Raw genomic sequence first — 13,994 nt, 5'->3', positions numbered from 1 at the left:
GTGGCTAGTGGCCATCTATCATATTGGATGGCACAAACCCAGAGCATTCTACCATGGCAGAAAGTTCTAGTCGACAGCATTTGCTAGCATTAACGCACACACTGCCCGTATGTTTGGTTATCTGTCTTGAAGCCCCAGCTAAGCTTGCAATACACTATATTTGGGACTGCACTTCAGCGGACAAGCTCCAAATGCACAATGACTTTTTTTCTTTTTAATAATCTCTTTCCACTAGCATCCAGTTATTTCTACTGCAGAAAAATCTTTTAAGTGGTTGAAATACTTATTCCTAAAGCATTTCCCATTGAGCTCAACGTACAAAAGCTCTCAAACGCATTAGCTTTGAAGTACTGATTTAGCCATTTATTGTTAAAATTATAGACTAACCTGGTGATTCACAAATGGGGGCTCATTCCAAGCACCCACACTGTCTCCTTTCAGGAAATAGGCCCGAGTACGGGGGAGGGTCGGGTGAAGAAGATGCCCTTGCCATTGGACGGCAGCCATCATGCCTAGAAGAATTTTTCTTTCCCAATAGAAAGCAGTTTCTATGGCTAACAGCCTAATATCAACTCTGAACCTACTGCCCCCACAGAGACTGGATTAAATGACTATTAGGCTATCAGACTGGTCCATAAAGGGCTATTTTACCCACAGTATAGCTGCCTTCTTGACAGCTGCTTTGATGGCAAGAAAAGTTCGTTAGCCCAAACTAAGCTCCAAATGACTTCTGTAAGGCGATTTTGTTAGCTGGGAGACACTCACGCAGTGTTCTAAATGCCAAGCAGTCTTCGAAGTAATAAAAAGTGGCCTGAAAGGTTTCTCTCGGTGGCTGGCTGGATTTTTTTTTTTTTTAATGTTTCTTAATTTGCTTTCCATGTAAAGTTGTTGAAAAATAACATGGAAGAAAAAAAAATATCTCGAACAGGGAGGGCTTCATCTAGAGGTAGGAAAATGTTATGCATTAATTATGCTTAATGTACAACACAAACGACCCTTCACCTGAATCGACTTTTAATTATGTGTAACTATTCCACAAATCCACTGTGTCAGATGTGAAATTCATTTCGACTTTGAAAATCCTTGGATCAAACAAGGGTAAAATAGGTCGTATACATGATAACTAAAATTGAAATATATCAGACACCACAGTCGCAAACGTCTATTTGCATCTGCTTCAAATGCTTCAAATTTCTCCCTTTCCCTTACCAATACCATTGTCCAGGTGTACATATGTTCACTGATACGTTCGAAGGAGGAACATGGATTTGTTTTCAGAATGTTACATCTTCTGTAAATTCAGGTTTGTTTTAGTTACTATTTTCAATAAACAGAAAAGAAATGCTAAAACGTAAGCATATCCACATACCTAAATATTGGAATGAGATCCTTCTTCTCATATATGTCTCAAAAACCAAAAATATTCTAAATATAAAAAGTACACAATGCCGTGAACTGGAGAGATCCGAAGCCAAATTCAAGGTCAAGGGTGTCAGCAAGCAGCCAAAAATCAGACTTGCTATAGAATCCTAAATATTCTGCAAATTCACATAGCCTTCGGGCTTACCTTGTGGATTAAGCAGAGAGATGACACAATAAAATAAATTTTATCCGCTCTCTCCTGGTACTCTCAGAGTCTACCTTCGTTCTTAGAGAAAAATCTACTTCTCCTTTTATGTGTGTAACAGATACCTCCTCTTAAATATCTCTCCCGGGTGCCAGTGTCTCTACTAGGTAAGAGACATTTACATGCATAAGGGAAATCTCCATCTGTAAGGGTGTCTTCCACTCCACACCAGGAAGAGGACGACTAAATCTCCAGAAACTCATATGAATGGAGAAAGCATGGATTTAAATCTGCATAACAATCATGCTCTTGTTTACTGTGTTTTTCTGGGTAACCCCCCATTACCGGCTTCCCACTCCCAACATCTGTCTTTAGCTGGAGAAGTTATTTAATATGATGGCTTGGGCCATTTGGGGGAGTTACTCAGTTTTCCTGGGTCTCTCCCATGTATACAGGAAGCATACATGTTCTGAAGCTTTCTTTGCTTTTGTCCTGTTAATCTTTTATTACAGGGAGGCCTCAGCCAAGAACCTAGAAGAGAGGAGTAAAAATTATTTTTCCTCCTCCACACCTATGAAACAGATTTTAGCAGCAAATACACCCCAGAGGAGGCTCCTGGCTTCCAAATTATTTACTTTTTCAGCCAGAAGGGCCAGAATGACCATTACCCACTGTAAGTCATTGTTATTTGTTCAAGTTTCAGTGATTTCCCCAGGCTTCCTGGTGTCTGCCGCCTGGTGATTCTATTACCCTAGCCTTTTTCTTTAATAGGACTTCTCACCATCATCACAAATGCTGGCTCTTAAGGCTATTTTTCTCCAACAAACTGATTGCTGGCCGTAAAGATGTTCAGTAGCAATTAGGTTTTATTGTTCCCATCTCACTTATGAGTATAGAAGCTATCAAAATGCAAAATGCACAGATCGTCAGACTTAGTAATTCTCCTTCTAGGAACTCATCCCATAGAAGTGTGCATGTGTGGTGCAAGGACGTATGTACACGGATCCTAATTTGCAATATGATTTAGGGTAGCAAAATAATGGACACAACCTAAATATTCATCAATATGAGACTGGTTAAATAAAAGACGCATATAACAGGGCAAGCATGTGGAAGTTCCCTGTGCACTGATGTGGAGTGATCAGTACAAAAAGCAAGGGGGAACAGTGGCTCAAGCATGCTAGCCAATGGATTTGCTGAAAAGGAAGCACATAACCATATATGTGTGTGGGTATATGGGGATATGTGCTCACACACACACTCACACACACACACACACACACACGGTGCAAAGAATAGTCCACAAAGAATTAACCTTGCCAAAGCTATGTAATAGTGGCACCTACTGGTAAGATCACTTCCTGTCCCAAAGTATTACCTTAGGAAAGAAAACCCATGATTTGCCTGCACAGCCATTTCAGCCATTAGCCAGGAAATATGTTTGTAATAAAGCTTCATAAGGAACTCTTCGCTAGTATTAGGTCTTCTGAGCATAAGACTTAAAAGTACCATCTGGCTGGGAAGTTATGGTTCATTATGGTCTGAATTGCAAGCTATAAAAAGGAGTGAAGAATATCTCTATATCCTTCCGTGGAGTGATCTCTGGCATATAGCGTTAAGTGAAAAACGCAAGATACAAAAAATTGGGCAGAGTATGCTACCATTGATCCAAGAAGGAGAGGGGGTTACAAGTAGACATATAGGTTTGCTTGTATTTTGTAAATGAAAAGAAAACATGTTTAAAAAAAATTAATGACTACCATAAAGGAAGGGAAGGAATGGGATGGAGGAGAGAGGAACAGAAGTGGATTTCTCAAAATCAGTGGTTCTCAATGGGGGCTATTTTGCCTATGTCCCCAGGAGATGTTTGGCAAGGTCTGGAGGAATTTTTAGTGTCTCAGTTGGGGGTTGGGAGGAGTGTAGTACTGACATCTAGTGGGTACAGGCCCTGAATGCCCCTGAACATCCTACAGTGCACAGGACAGCGCCCCCCCCCCCCCACCCCCCACCCCCCCGTCGCCACAACAAAGCATAACCCAGCCCAAAATGTCAATAGTGCAAATTATATATCTAATAAGGAACTTGTATTTAAAATACATAAAGAACTCTCACAACTTAATAATACAAAGACAAGGGGTGCCTGGGTGGCTCAGTCAGTTAAGCGTCTGACTTGGGCTCAGGTCATGATCTCACGGTTCGTAAGTTCAAACCCTGCATCGGGCTTTGTGCTGACAGCTCAGAGCCTGGAGCCTGCTTCGGATTCTGTGTCTCCCTCTCTCTCTGCCCCTCCCCCACTCACACTCTGTCTGTCTCTCTCTCAGAAATAAACATTAAAAAAAATTTTTTAATAATAATAATACAAAGACAAATAACCCAACTTGAAAACAAGCAAAGGACTTCAATACACGTTTCTCCAAAGATGATATACAAGTGGCCAATAAGCACCTGAAAAGATGCTCAATATCCTTAGCCATCAGGGAAATGCAAATCAAAGCCACAAGATACAACTTTACACTCACAGGATGGTTATAATCAAAAAGACAGATAGTAATGGGGTGCTTGGCTGGCTCAATTGGTAGCATGCAACTCTTTATCTTGGGTTGTAAGTTTAAGCCCCATGTGAGGTGTAGAAATTACTTAAAAATAAAATCTTTTTTTAAAAAAAGACAGACAATAACAAGTGTTGAGGCTGTGAAGAAATTGGAACCCTTAGACACTGCTGGTGGGAATGTAAATTGTTGCAGCCACTTTAGAAAACAGTGGGACAGGGGCGCCTGGGTGGCGCAGTCGGTTAAGCGTCCGACTTCAGCCAGGTCACGATCTCGCGGTCCGTGAGTTCGAGCCCCGCGTCAGGCTCTGGGCTGATGGCTCGGAGCCTGGAGCCTGTTTCCGATTCTGTGTCTCCCTCTCTCTCTGCCCCTCCCCGGTTCATGCTCTGTCTCTCTCTGTCCCAAAAATAAATAAAAAAAAAAACGTTGAAAAAAAAAAAAATTTAAAAAAAAAAAAAAAAAGAAAACAGTGGGACAGTTCCTCAAAAGCTTCAACATATATTGGGGCGCCTGGGTGGCTCAGTCAGTTGAGCGTCTGACTTTGGCTCAGGTCATGATCTCATGGTTCAAGAGTTCGAGCCCCACGTCGGGCTCTGTGCTGACAGCTCAGAGCCTGGAGCCTGCTTCGGAGTCTTTGTCTCCCTCTCTCTCTGCCTAACCCACTCTCATTCTGTCTCTGTCTCTCTCAAAAATAAATAAACATTAAAAAAAAAAAAAGCTTCAACATATAGTCACCGTATGACCTACAATTCCACTCCTACGTGTATATACCCAAGTGAAATGAAAACATGCATCCACACAATAACTTGTACACCGATGGTCATAGCAACATTACTCACAATAGTCAAAAAGTAGAAACAACCCAAACGGCCATCAATGAGTGAATGGATTAATAAAATGTGTTATGTCCATATAATGGAATATTATTCTGCACTAAAAAGAAACAAAGTACTGATAGATGCTATAACACAGACAGACCTTGACAACATTATACTAAGTGGAAGAAGCCAGTCACAAAACGCCACATATTGTATGATTCCATTCACATGAAGTATCCAGAAGAGGCAAATCCATAGAGACAGAAAAGAGATTAATGGCTGCCAAGGGCTAGGGGTGATAGTAGCCTGGGGGTGTCAGCTAAGTGGTATGAGGTTTCTTGTGAGGTAATGAGAATGGTCCAAAATTGACTGTGGTGATGGTTGCACAGATCTGTGCATATGATAAAAGCCACTGAGTCATACACTTCAAACGGCTAAATTTTACGGTATATAAACTGTATCTCAGCAACACTGTTGAAAACAGCAATCACGGGCACCTGGCTGGCTCGGTAGGAAGAGTATGCAACTCTTGATCTCAGGGTCATCAGTTCAAGCCCCATGTTGGATGTAGAGATTACTAAAAATAAATAATAAATCAACTTAAAAAAAAAAAGCGATCACAATGGTCAGGTATGCACTCTCACAGAGGTGGGTACGAGGCACAGAAGGCAGAGGCAAGGAAAGAAAGGAGGTCAGGATACACTTCCCAGGATGAATAGGAAGTTGTCAGTCATCAGGTTTGGTTTACTTTTCTAATTAAATTTTTCATTGGTTTTAGTGAGATCCCATGGGAAGGGAGGTTGCAGGAAGGGGGACATCTCAGGTATAGGGAATACATCTAAAAAAAATCATTTAGATTGTCCAAACATAAACCCCCAAGTGCAGAAGGGATGGGGACACCAGACGTGAATTACAGCACCCCCTTATCCATGGTTTCGTATTGTCAGGGGTCAGTATAGCTACATCGCAGCACCTGCGTCAGTCACCTAACCTCATCACCTCACATACACATTTTAGCAGCTCACATCCTCACAGGAAGGAGGGTGAGTACGGCACAGTAAGACATTTTGAGAGCCAGAGAAACTACATTTGCATAACTTTCATTACGGTACCTTGTTGTCATCGTTCCATTTTATTATTGTTGTTGTTCATCTCTTATTGCGCCCAATTTATAAACTATCACAGGTATGGATGGATAGGAAAACATAAAGCATATACAGGGCTGGGACTGTCCGCAGTTTCAGGCAGCCCCTGGCGGCCGTGGCACGTGTCCCCCATAGATAAGGGGGGACTGCTATAGCAAAGCCGCAGGAGACACAGCGCAGTGGCCTTCAGTCCCAGCCAAGAACCTTGGACTGAATATTTCCTAGGAAAAGGAATCCGTGGAAGATGAGGAGCAGTGCAAAAACATTGTCACGTTTGCCTCAGAAAGACCGATGACTGCCAATGTGGAGACTAGACAGACGGGCGAGGAGTCCAGAGACAGGACAGCCCATTTATTTATATTAGCTGTTATAAATTGTTGTCACAGTCGATTTCATCGTTTCCTAAACATTAAGCTTGAAAACAGACGCAAAGAGAGATCAGTCCAGGACTGTGTCTTTCTTCAAGGCACAGCTGACAAGAGGGACTATTGAGAACAAAGCAGGTTGATACAAAAATAATAGTAGCAGTAGTAATAATAATAATAAAATCGTATCTAACTTAAAATGTCCTGATGTTGTAAGGAAGAAATAATAATAATAGCCCCTTGTGAATTTAGGTCAGAGCTGGAAACAAAATGACAGTGACCCAACCCAGAAAGATAAACAAGGCACTTACCACAGGAACACGGGCATTTGGCTCAAATTCTGTGGAATCAGCATCTGAAGATTAAGAAATGAGTTCAATAATTCACTAATATTGCTGAAAAACAGTTTTAGTAGTAAGATTTTTTTTTTAATAAAAGTTATTAGCAGGGCACTTGGGTAGTTCGGTCGGTTAAGCGTCCGACTTCTGCTGAGGTCATGATCTTGCAATCCGTGGGTTCAAGCCCCAAGTCCGGCTCTGTGCTGACAGCTCAGAGCCTGGAGCCTGCTTCAGATTCTGTGTCTCTATCTCTCTCTGCCCCTCCCCCACTCACGCTCTGTCTCTCTGTCAAAAATAAATAAACACTAAAAAAAATTTTTACGGTGATTAGCAAACAGCAGGCTTACCTTTCAAGTTAAGGCAGTTTCTTGCAAACTCTATCACTGCTAGTTGCATCCCGAGGCAAATCCCTATTTGAAAAAGCATATATATAAAACGGATGAACATATTTTGTATTGCTTCATATTTCCCATTCATTTGCTTACTGTCAGTCTCCTCCATCTAGAATGCAGGGTCGAGAGAGCAAGACTGCCTGACGGGTTCACTACTGTACCCTCGGCACTCAGAACAACTGTGGCAGAGGCAGGAAGGGGGATTAGACGACTTGGACTTGAGGAAGAAGGAATTCAAGGTCAGAAAAGGGCAAGGGAAGACAGGGCAAGGTCCAAAGGCAAATCTGCCTCCTTCCAGAGGCCTCTAAATAGAGGCATAGGTGTGGGCTGCACAGCTGTGCCAGAGCACCTGATTCCTTCCGAGAATATCTAACAACACCCCGACTCAAGAGGGAGACTTCACACTCCCTCTTCTTGGAGGGCAGCCTCAGGCTGGCCAGCGGGCAGGGATCTGAGGAGTGGGAAGCCTGTGTCAGGCTGCTGGGCCCAGAACAGCCCTATAACCTCCCCGCCGAACACCGGCATCTCCAGGCGCGCTGGAACATAGTGGAGAGCAGGGAAGGGAGATCCACAATGGAAGCCAAGAGAGCTCGATGAGGAGAAAAACGGACACCTGTGTAGCTCCAAGCTGTCACATGGATGGGCCCTTCACCCGTCTCCGCATCCACCAATTCTGTCCGCTAAACGAATGCCAAGGAACACTCCAGATGTCATTATAGACACATCTAAGGTATACAAGGGACTCATCAGAGAAGAGCAATCCACATACTTGGCACACCAGAATGAAAGTTGGTGGGCATAAAACAGCTGGGTGCATGGGGGGCGGGGGGGACTTCAGAAAGTTCCATATGGCTAAGACATAAAGAGACACTGTGGTAAAGAGAAAGCTAAAGAGTTGCAAACTATTCTATGCAGTGAAATCTGAATAACACTAAACACGTTTGGACAAAAACCAAACAAGATGACTTCAGAAGAAAACAGTGGCCCACATGAGCTCAGACTGGGCCAACAGAGCAAGGTATCAGGGTATCTGACTACTCCTGGCTTCTCTTTTGAAAACGGATTGCAAGTGGAGAGCATCTAGGAAGCCACTCAAAGGACAGGAGGCAGTGGGGAAAATGAACAATGTGCTGATATAAAAGGCACCGAAGCCAGTCCACACGGTCACAAACCCATCAGTACAGCCAAGCACGGGGTGAAACACAGCCTGTCCCCACTTTCCTTCCCACACCCCCCAGCCCCTGCCCGATTTGATTTCCCAGCTGCACGGCTGCCATTACCCCATCGAGGGGCCAATTCATCTGGGTTCACCGGTCCAGAAGCCACGCTTTGCAATTTGAGCAAAGGCATTAAAAAGACCTCGCTCGCTCTACCAAATTTTAGCAGAGCTCTTCCTGTGACGTTGGATGGTCTGACTGTATTATCTTTTCTAATTTCAAGCAGTGAAAACACGGATTTGGGCCCTGTGGCCAACTATTTGCTACTTGAATGTTCAAATCTGAGTTCACACCCTTCACGTGAACAAACCCTACGAAATGTTAGCCCTACTAGATATCAACAATTTAATAAACTCGTAGTTAGGATCCATAAACATGAGTTTTACCCAGGAAAGGGATCTTCTTTGTCCGTGCCCAAGAGATTGCCTGGAGTTTTCCCAATGTTCCTCGGATTCCGAAGCCTCCTGGCACAAGAACGCCACTGCAATCGATACAAGACGAGGGTGAATTTGACGTTGTCTTTATTTTTAAAACTCTTATTCTCAGCTGCTCGTGTTTACTGATCCCAAGTCCAACACTTGCCATGGTTGCTAGAGAATATGCTTGAGGTCTATTTTCAGAATTGATGACATGATTTCATCATGTCCTGAACTTTCTTCTTGAAATCCTCCCAATGTTATGAAGAAGATGTAATAACTTTTCACAACTGACTTCAATCTATATTTTCTGATAGGTCTTGGTGGTCTGTGAGCATACATAGTGACTGAGAAAACTCAATTCGCTTTAAAATGCCACTGAGAGAATTGTCTGAATAAAAATAGGTTAAGGTTCTTTTAAAAGTACTATTATAGGGGCGCCTGGGTGGCTCAGTCGGTTAAGCGGCCGACTTCGGCTCAGGTCATGATCTCGTGGTCCGTGAGTTCGAGCCCCACGTCGGGCTCTGTGCTGACAGCTCAGAGCCTGGAGCCTGTTTCGGATTCTGTGTCTCCCTCTCTCTGACCCTCCGACCCTCCCCTGTTCATGCTCTGTCTCTCCCTGTCTCAAAAATAAATAAAACGTTAAAAAAAAATTAAAAAAAAAAAGTACTATTATAAAAATGTGAAGATCTCTTGCATCTTTTACCGCTAAACTGGTAAAATCAGCTCAAGATTTCAACTGCTAATTAAATAGTGGCACATGAAAATTTCCTGGCCAGGAGATATTTTAGAAACCTTCTAGGCAAACACTCATTTGAGGAGACAAGAATTCAAGAGATAGTTGGGACGGTCATGCTACCCTCACAATACAGTGCTGCCCCCCAAAGTTCTGTTGATTACTTATAAAATAAAATCTAGGGGCGTCTGGGTGGCTCAGCTGGTTAAGCATCTGACTTCAGCTCAGGTCGTGATCTCGGGGTTCGTGAGTTCGAGCCCCACATCGGGCTTTGTGCTGACAGCTCGGAGTCTGGAGCCTGCTTCAGATTCTGTGTCTCCCTCTCTCTCTGCCCCTCCCCTGCTCCCTCTGTCTCTCTCTCTCTCTCTCAAAAATAAACATTAACAAATTTTTTTTTAATTAAAAAACTGCACCAAAATTAGGAATTGAGGTAAATCCAATCATTATGGAAAAAGCACAATGGCATTCTGCTAACTGGTCCTGGACAGTCCTCAGCACTCACTCAGCTTTGCATAGCTTCTGCCAAGCTTCATGGAATTTCACCGGGTCCTCGGTTTCGGTGGTCTGCTCCAGATCAAAGGAATCTATGTACTAAAAAACATCCAACAGATTAAAAGAACATTTAAGGAAAGTGATACTCAAAAATACTAGAGGCATCTAACATTGTGACCCAATTATTCAATAACTACTTTTTATGCAAAAGAGAATGCTGTGGAAATAACTGGAAGCCGCACTTAATCTAGACCCAGACACTGCAGGAAAGATGGGAAGGAGCACCATCGGGAAAGTCTCTAGGGGGCTGATGTCCAAGAAGCTCAGCCCTGGAGGATGAGCATGCGCAGACAATTTGGGAGGCCATCAGGAAGGTGTGTGGGAGACACGGGGAGGTGGGGTGGGGGTGGAACAGCTTGTATGAAACCTCAGAGTAAAGACAGAAAGGGGTGGTCACTCTGGGGCCCTCAAAAGACACTGCACTGAGGGAGAGGAGAAGTTGACACTTGAAGCCATTGGAAGGTCTTAAGGAACACAGAGAACAGAGAGGGATTTTAGAAGGATCACTGTGCTACAATGTGGAAAATGGAGGGAAAACGGCAAACCCGTCGGGAAGCCAGGCAAGGTAAACACAGAAGCAAAGTGGTCTGAAAAGAACATGGCAAGACCATGATTCAAACGGTACTTCGCAGAAGCGAATGTCAACAAATTCTGTCAACCGAGAAATCACGTACAAACTACTCCTAGGTACATAACAGTCCCTAGAGACCTATACTATTCTAGTATTTATTCTGTAAAAATTACTATCTGAATATATCTTAACATACAAAATTTTAAAGGCTTTATAAAGTTTGCTGTCTAACAATTTTTCTCTTGCTGTTTTCTTTTTTCTACAAGGGGGTGAGGGACTTGGATGAGCAGGAAGAGCAAGAAGAGAAGTAAGTATTCCTTGGAAAACCACAAATCAAAAGTGATCATGAAAGGAAGGGGCTAGACAGGTGAGAGAAAAGTCACATAGGTCCTTAGTTGGAAGTTATGAAATTTCTCAGATGTATAAATGTATCTTTTTGGTCATTATATAAAGGTTCACCATTTAAATCAAGATAATGCTTGCTTAAACCACAGTATAACTGTATAGAATATCATTAAGTATAACATATATATAGATAGATATATACACATACATACATATATATGCATATATATGTATGTGTGTATTTATCTAGAAAAATATACCCATATGTGTGTATTTGTCTAGAAAGATATGCATTAAACTGGTAATGACAGGTACAAGAGAGAAGTAGGATTTCAGGAAGGAAGGACCTTCTACTTTCTGCCTTTCATACGACGCTTTATTTAAATTTCCTACACTAAGCATGTACAACTTCCATATCTAACAAAGACAAAGAATATACTCAAGCTGCAATATGAATTCCCCCAGACCTCCCATACATCTTTTCCCTTTGCTGACTTTGCTCTCTCTCCTTCCACTGTATTAAATCTTAGCCACAAGTCCAGCTATGTGCTGAGTACTGTGAGTCCTCCTGGTGACATCAATCCTGGAGGCTGTCTTGGGGATCCTTCGACACAACGGGCCTCTGAAACACGAGATGTCACAGCGAATGACTGAAATATATGGAAGACCAGCTGGGGCTCACCATCAGATTCAACTTGTGGTTGATGGCCAAAGCAGAATGTTCTAGGGCTTTGAACACAGAGGCATAGCAGTCCCTGAGCTTGGTGTATTTGCCAACCAGGGCTATGGAGCACGTTTTCTGCAATCGTTCATACCTGAGATGAAAGACAAGTTTAAAGGTTATATGCATGTAATATAACATCACAAACACAATGACAGCCACTGTTCTTTTCCCAAGGCACTTTTTAAAGAATTTTTTTTTTTTTCAACATTTATTTATTTTTGGGACAGAGAGAGACAGAGCATGAACGGGGGAGGGGCAGAGAGAGAGGGAGACACAGAATCGGAAACAGGCTCCAGGCTCTGAGCCATCAGCCCAGAGCCTGACGCGGGGCTCGAACTCACGGACCGCGAGATCGTGACCTGGCTGAAGTTGGACGCCCAACCGACTGCGCCACCCAGGCGCCCCCCAAGGCACTTTTTAAAAACCTTAAGGGCAGATGAGCCTCGAACTGGATGTACTTGACTCAAATCCCCACCCCACCCCCAATGAATGAAAATCTGTGTGCCAACAGATTGCAAAATCATAAGAAACCCCAATATTGGCCCACATAAGCTGGCACAGATATAAATCCAAGGAAAGAGTATCAGAGAAAAAGCTAAAAGCATTAAAAATAAAAAAGCTCTCCCCATCTCATAAACATGAGCTGTCCTTAAATTCGTTTATAAGGTGACACTGTATAAGAAAATGCGTTGTGAATGTCAACAGGAAACATTTCAATATTAACTTTGTAAGGTGACATTATATAAGAAAATGCGTTCAAACTGTCTAATGTTAAAAATGGTTACAGTCCCAGCTGGCCCACAAAAGCCAGGTTATTGGTGGCATGCCTGAAGAATGGCACTAAGAGAACTCTTTAAAATATTACAAGCCATTTAGATCAGTTTTATGAGAAAATGCCATTCTACATAAGATGCTCAATCACATTTTACCATTAAAGACACGACGTTTACTGTTGCTTTTGTTACAAAATCTGTTCAACGAACCTGAAAATTGTTTGGTCTGGTACTACGTACGTAGAAATGTCATCTAGGGGCTGAAGATGATTAGGGTGATCCCCAAACACCTTAGAAGAGAAAGGTTGCCATGAGCGGGAGTAGCCCTCTTTCCTACCAACATCTGCTAAGTGTGCCAGAGAAATGTGATCGCAGGCAGGTGAGGAGGAGAAAAATGCCTAAGAAGCTAAGGAGTCAAAACTGACAGTAAAGGTGGCTTTCTGGGAAGGTGACTGAAGCACCTGGGAAAAGCCTACTAAATCTTTAGCTCGCTCCTGAATTTTATGTCACTCTGGAGATTGCGTGGCTGCCCGGGCTTCACCCCATCGCTGCAGAAAGGACACAGGTGACAAAGCAAGTGGCATCGAGGCAAGATTCCGATACCAAGTCAGAGGAAAGCGCTTCCCGCGCCAGATTTGGCCCCAGGGAACTGGCGATCGTGACCCCATCAGAGCACAGCGGCCGGGCTGAGCCCTTACCCTTGGGTCTCACCCCTCTATTGAAGGAGGGACGTTGGCTCCCGTCCCGGGAAGGAAGCAGGACTGGGGTCAACACTACCAGCTCCTCCTTCTAGTCACTCAGTCTGGTCTATCCGGGGGAGGAGGAGTCACTCGGCAGCTGGGTGAGACAGGGAAGTCCACTGGGCCACCCGTCCCAGGGAGAAGGGCTGCCATTGGGAAAGGATATGTATCCTGAGCCCACTCCCCTCGTACTCTTTCCCTCTTGGGGCTGCAGACGAGGCTCCCGGAGCCCTGTCCAGACCAGCCCAGCTCCCACATGCTCTCCACTCGGCCATTAACTAGGTGTGAGAGGCCAGCCACAGAGGCTGCCATGAGCCAGTCTGTAGGCTCACCCCACAGGCAGGTCCCCGGGGAGGCGAAGCCACCTCCAATTTGGGCGGAGGTCCCAGGCGAACTCTGCCATCCAGTTCAGCCAGGGACCCCTGGCCTCTGAGCAGCACTGGACTTCCATGAATGAGCCTGCCCTGTGACCTCTATTTGCTTTCTTATAGCTGTCTACATACCACCATTACCAATAAACCAACAGCACCACAAGGGACCGATGCTCAGTATCCCTTTTGCTTAAAGACCGCAGTGAGCTGAATGGTGGCCTCCAAAGACATATGTCCCCCAGAACCTGTGGAAGTGTCCATGTTTGGAAGAAGGGTCTTTATGGATACAATTACGTCAAGGATCTCGAGATGAGATCATCCTGGATTAGGATGGGCCCTAAATCCAAAGACAAGCATCCTTATGCAAGCAGAGAG

At 43.8% G+C, this 13,994-nt stretch overlaps 1 protein-coding gene across 4 annotated transcripts in view; it reads right to left on the bottom strand.

Moving 5' to 3' along the window:
* The window catches only part of CTPS2 (CTP synthase 2), a 106,086-nt gene that overhangs the window by 55,674 nt on the left and 36,418 nt on the right, over nt 1-13,994 (bottom strand). For all 4 annotated transcript variants that reach the window (XM_019417989.2, XM_019417990.2, XM_019417987.2 and 1 more), the window contains 5 exons: nt 11,694-11,826; nt 10,046-10,134; nt 8,778-8,872; nt 7,130-7,192; nt 6,756-6,799 (listed from right to left, as the gene is read on the bottom strand). In XM_019417989.2, coding sequence (XP_019273534.1) covers nt 6,756-6,799; nt 7,130-7,192; nt 8,778-8,872; nt 10,046-10,134; nt 11,694-11,826 — 424 coding nt within the window. The remainder of the gene's footprint in view (nt 1-6,755; nt 6,800-7,129; nt 7,193-8,777; nt 8,873-10,045; nt 10,135-11,693; nt 11,827-13,994) is intronic.

The sequence above is a fragment of the Panthera pardus genome, unplaced genomic scaffold (genome assembly GCF_024362965.1).
Source record: "Panthera pardus isolate Hobbes unplaced genomic scaffold, ASM2436296v1 HiC_scaffold_27, whole genome shotgun sequence".
In the NCBI taxonomy this organism is placed as follows: domain Eukaryota; kingdom Metazoa; phylum Chordata; class Mammalia; order Carnivora; family Felidae; genus Panthera; species Panthera pardus.
Note: the sequence above shows the minus strand (reverse complement) of the source record. Positions and strands in the feature narration are given on the sequence as shown.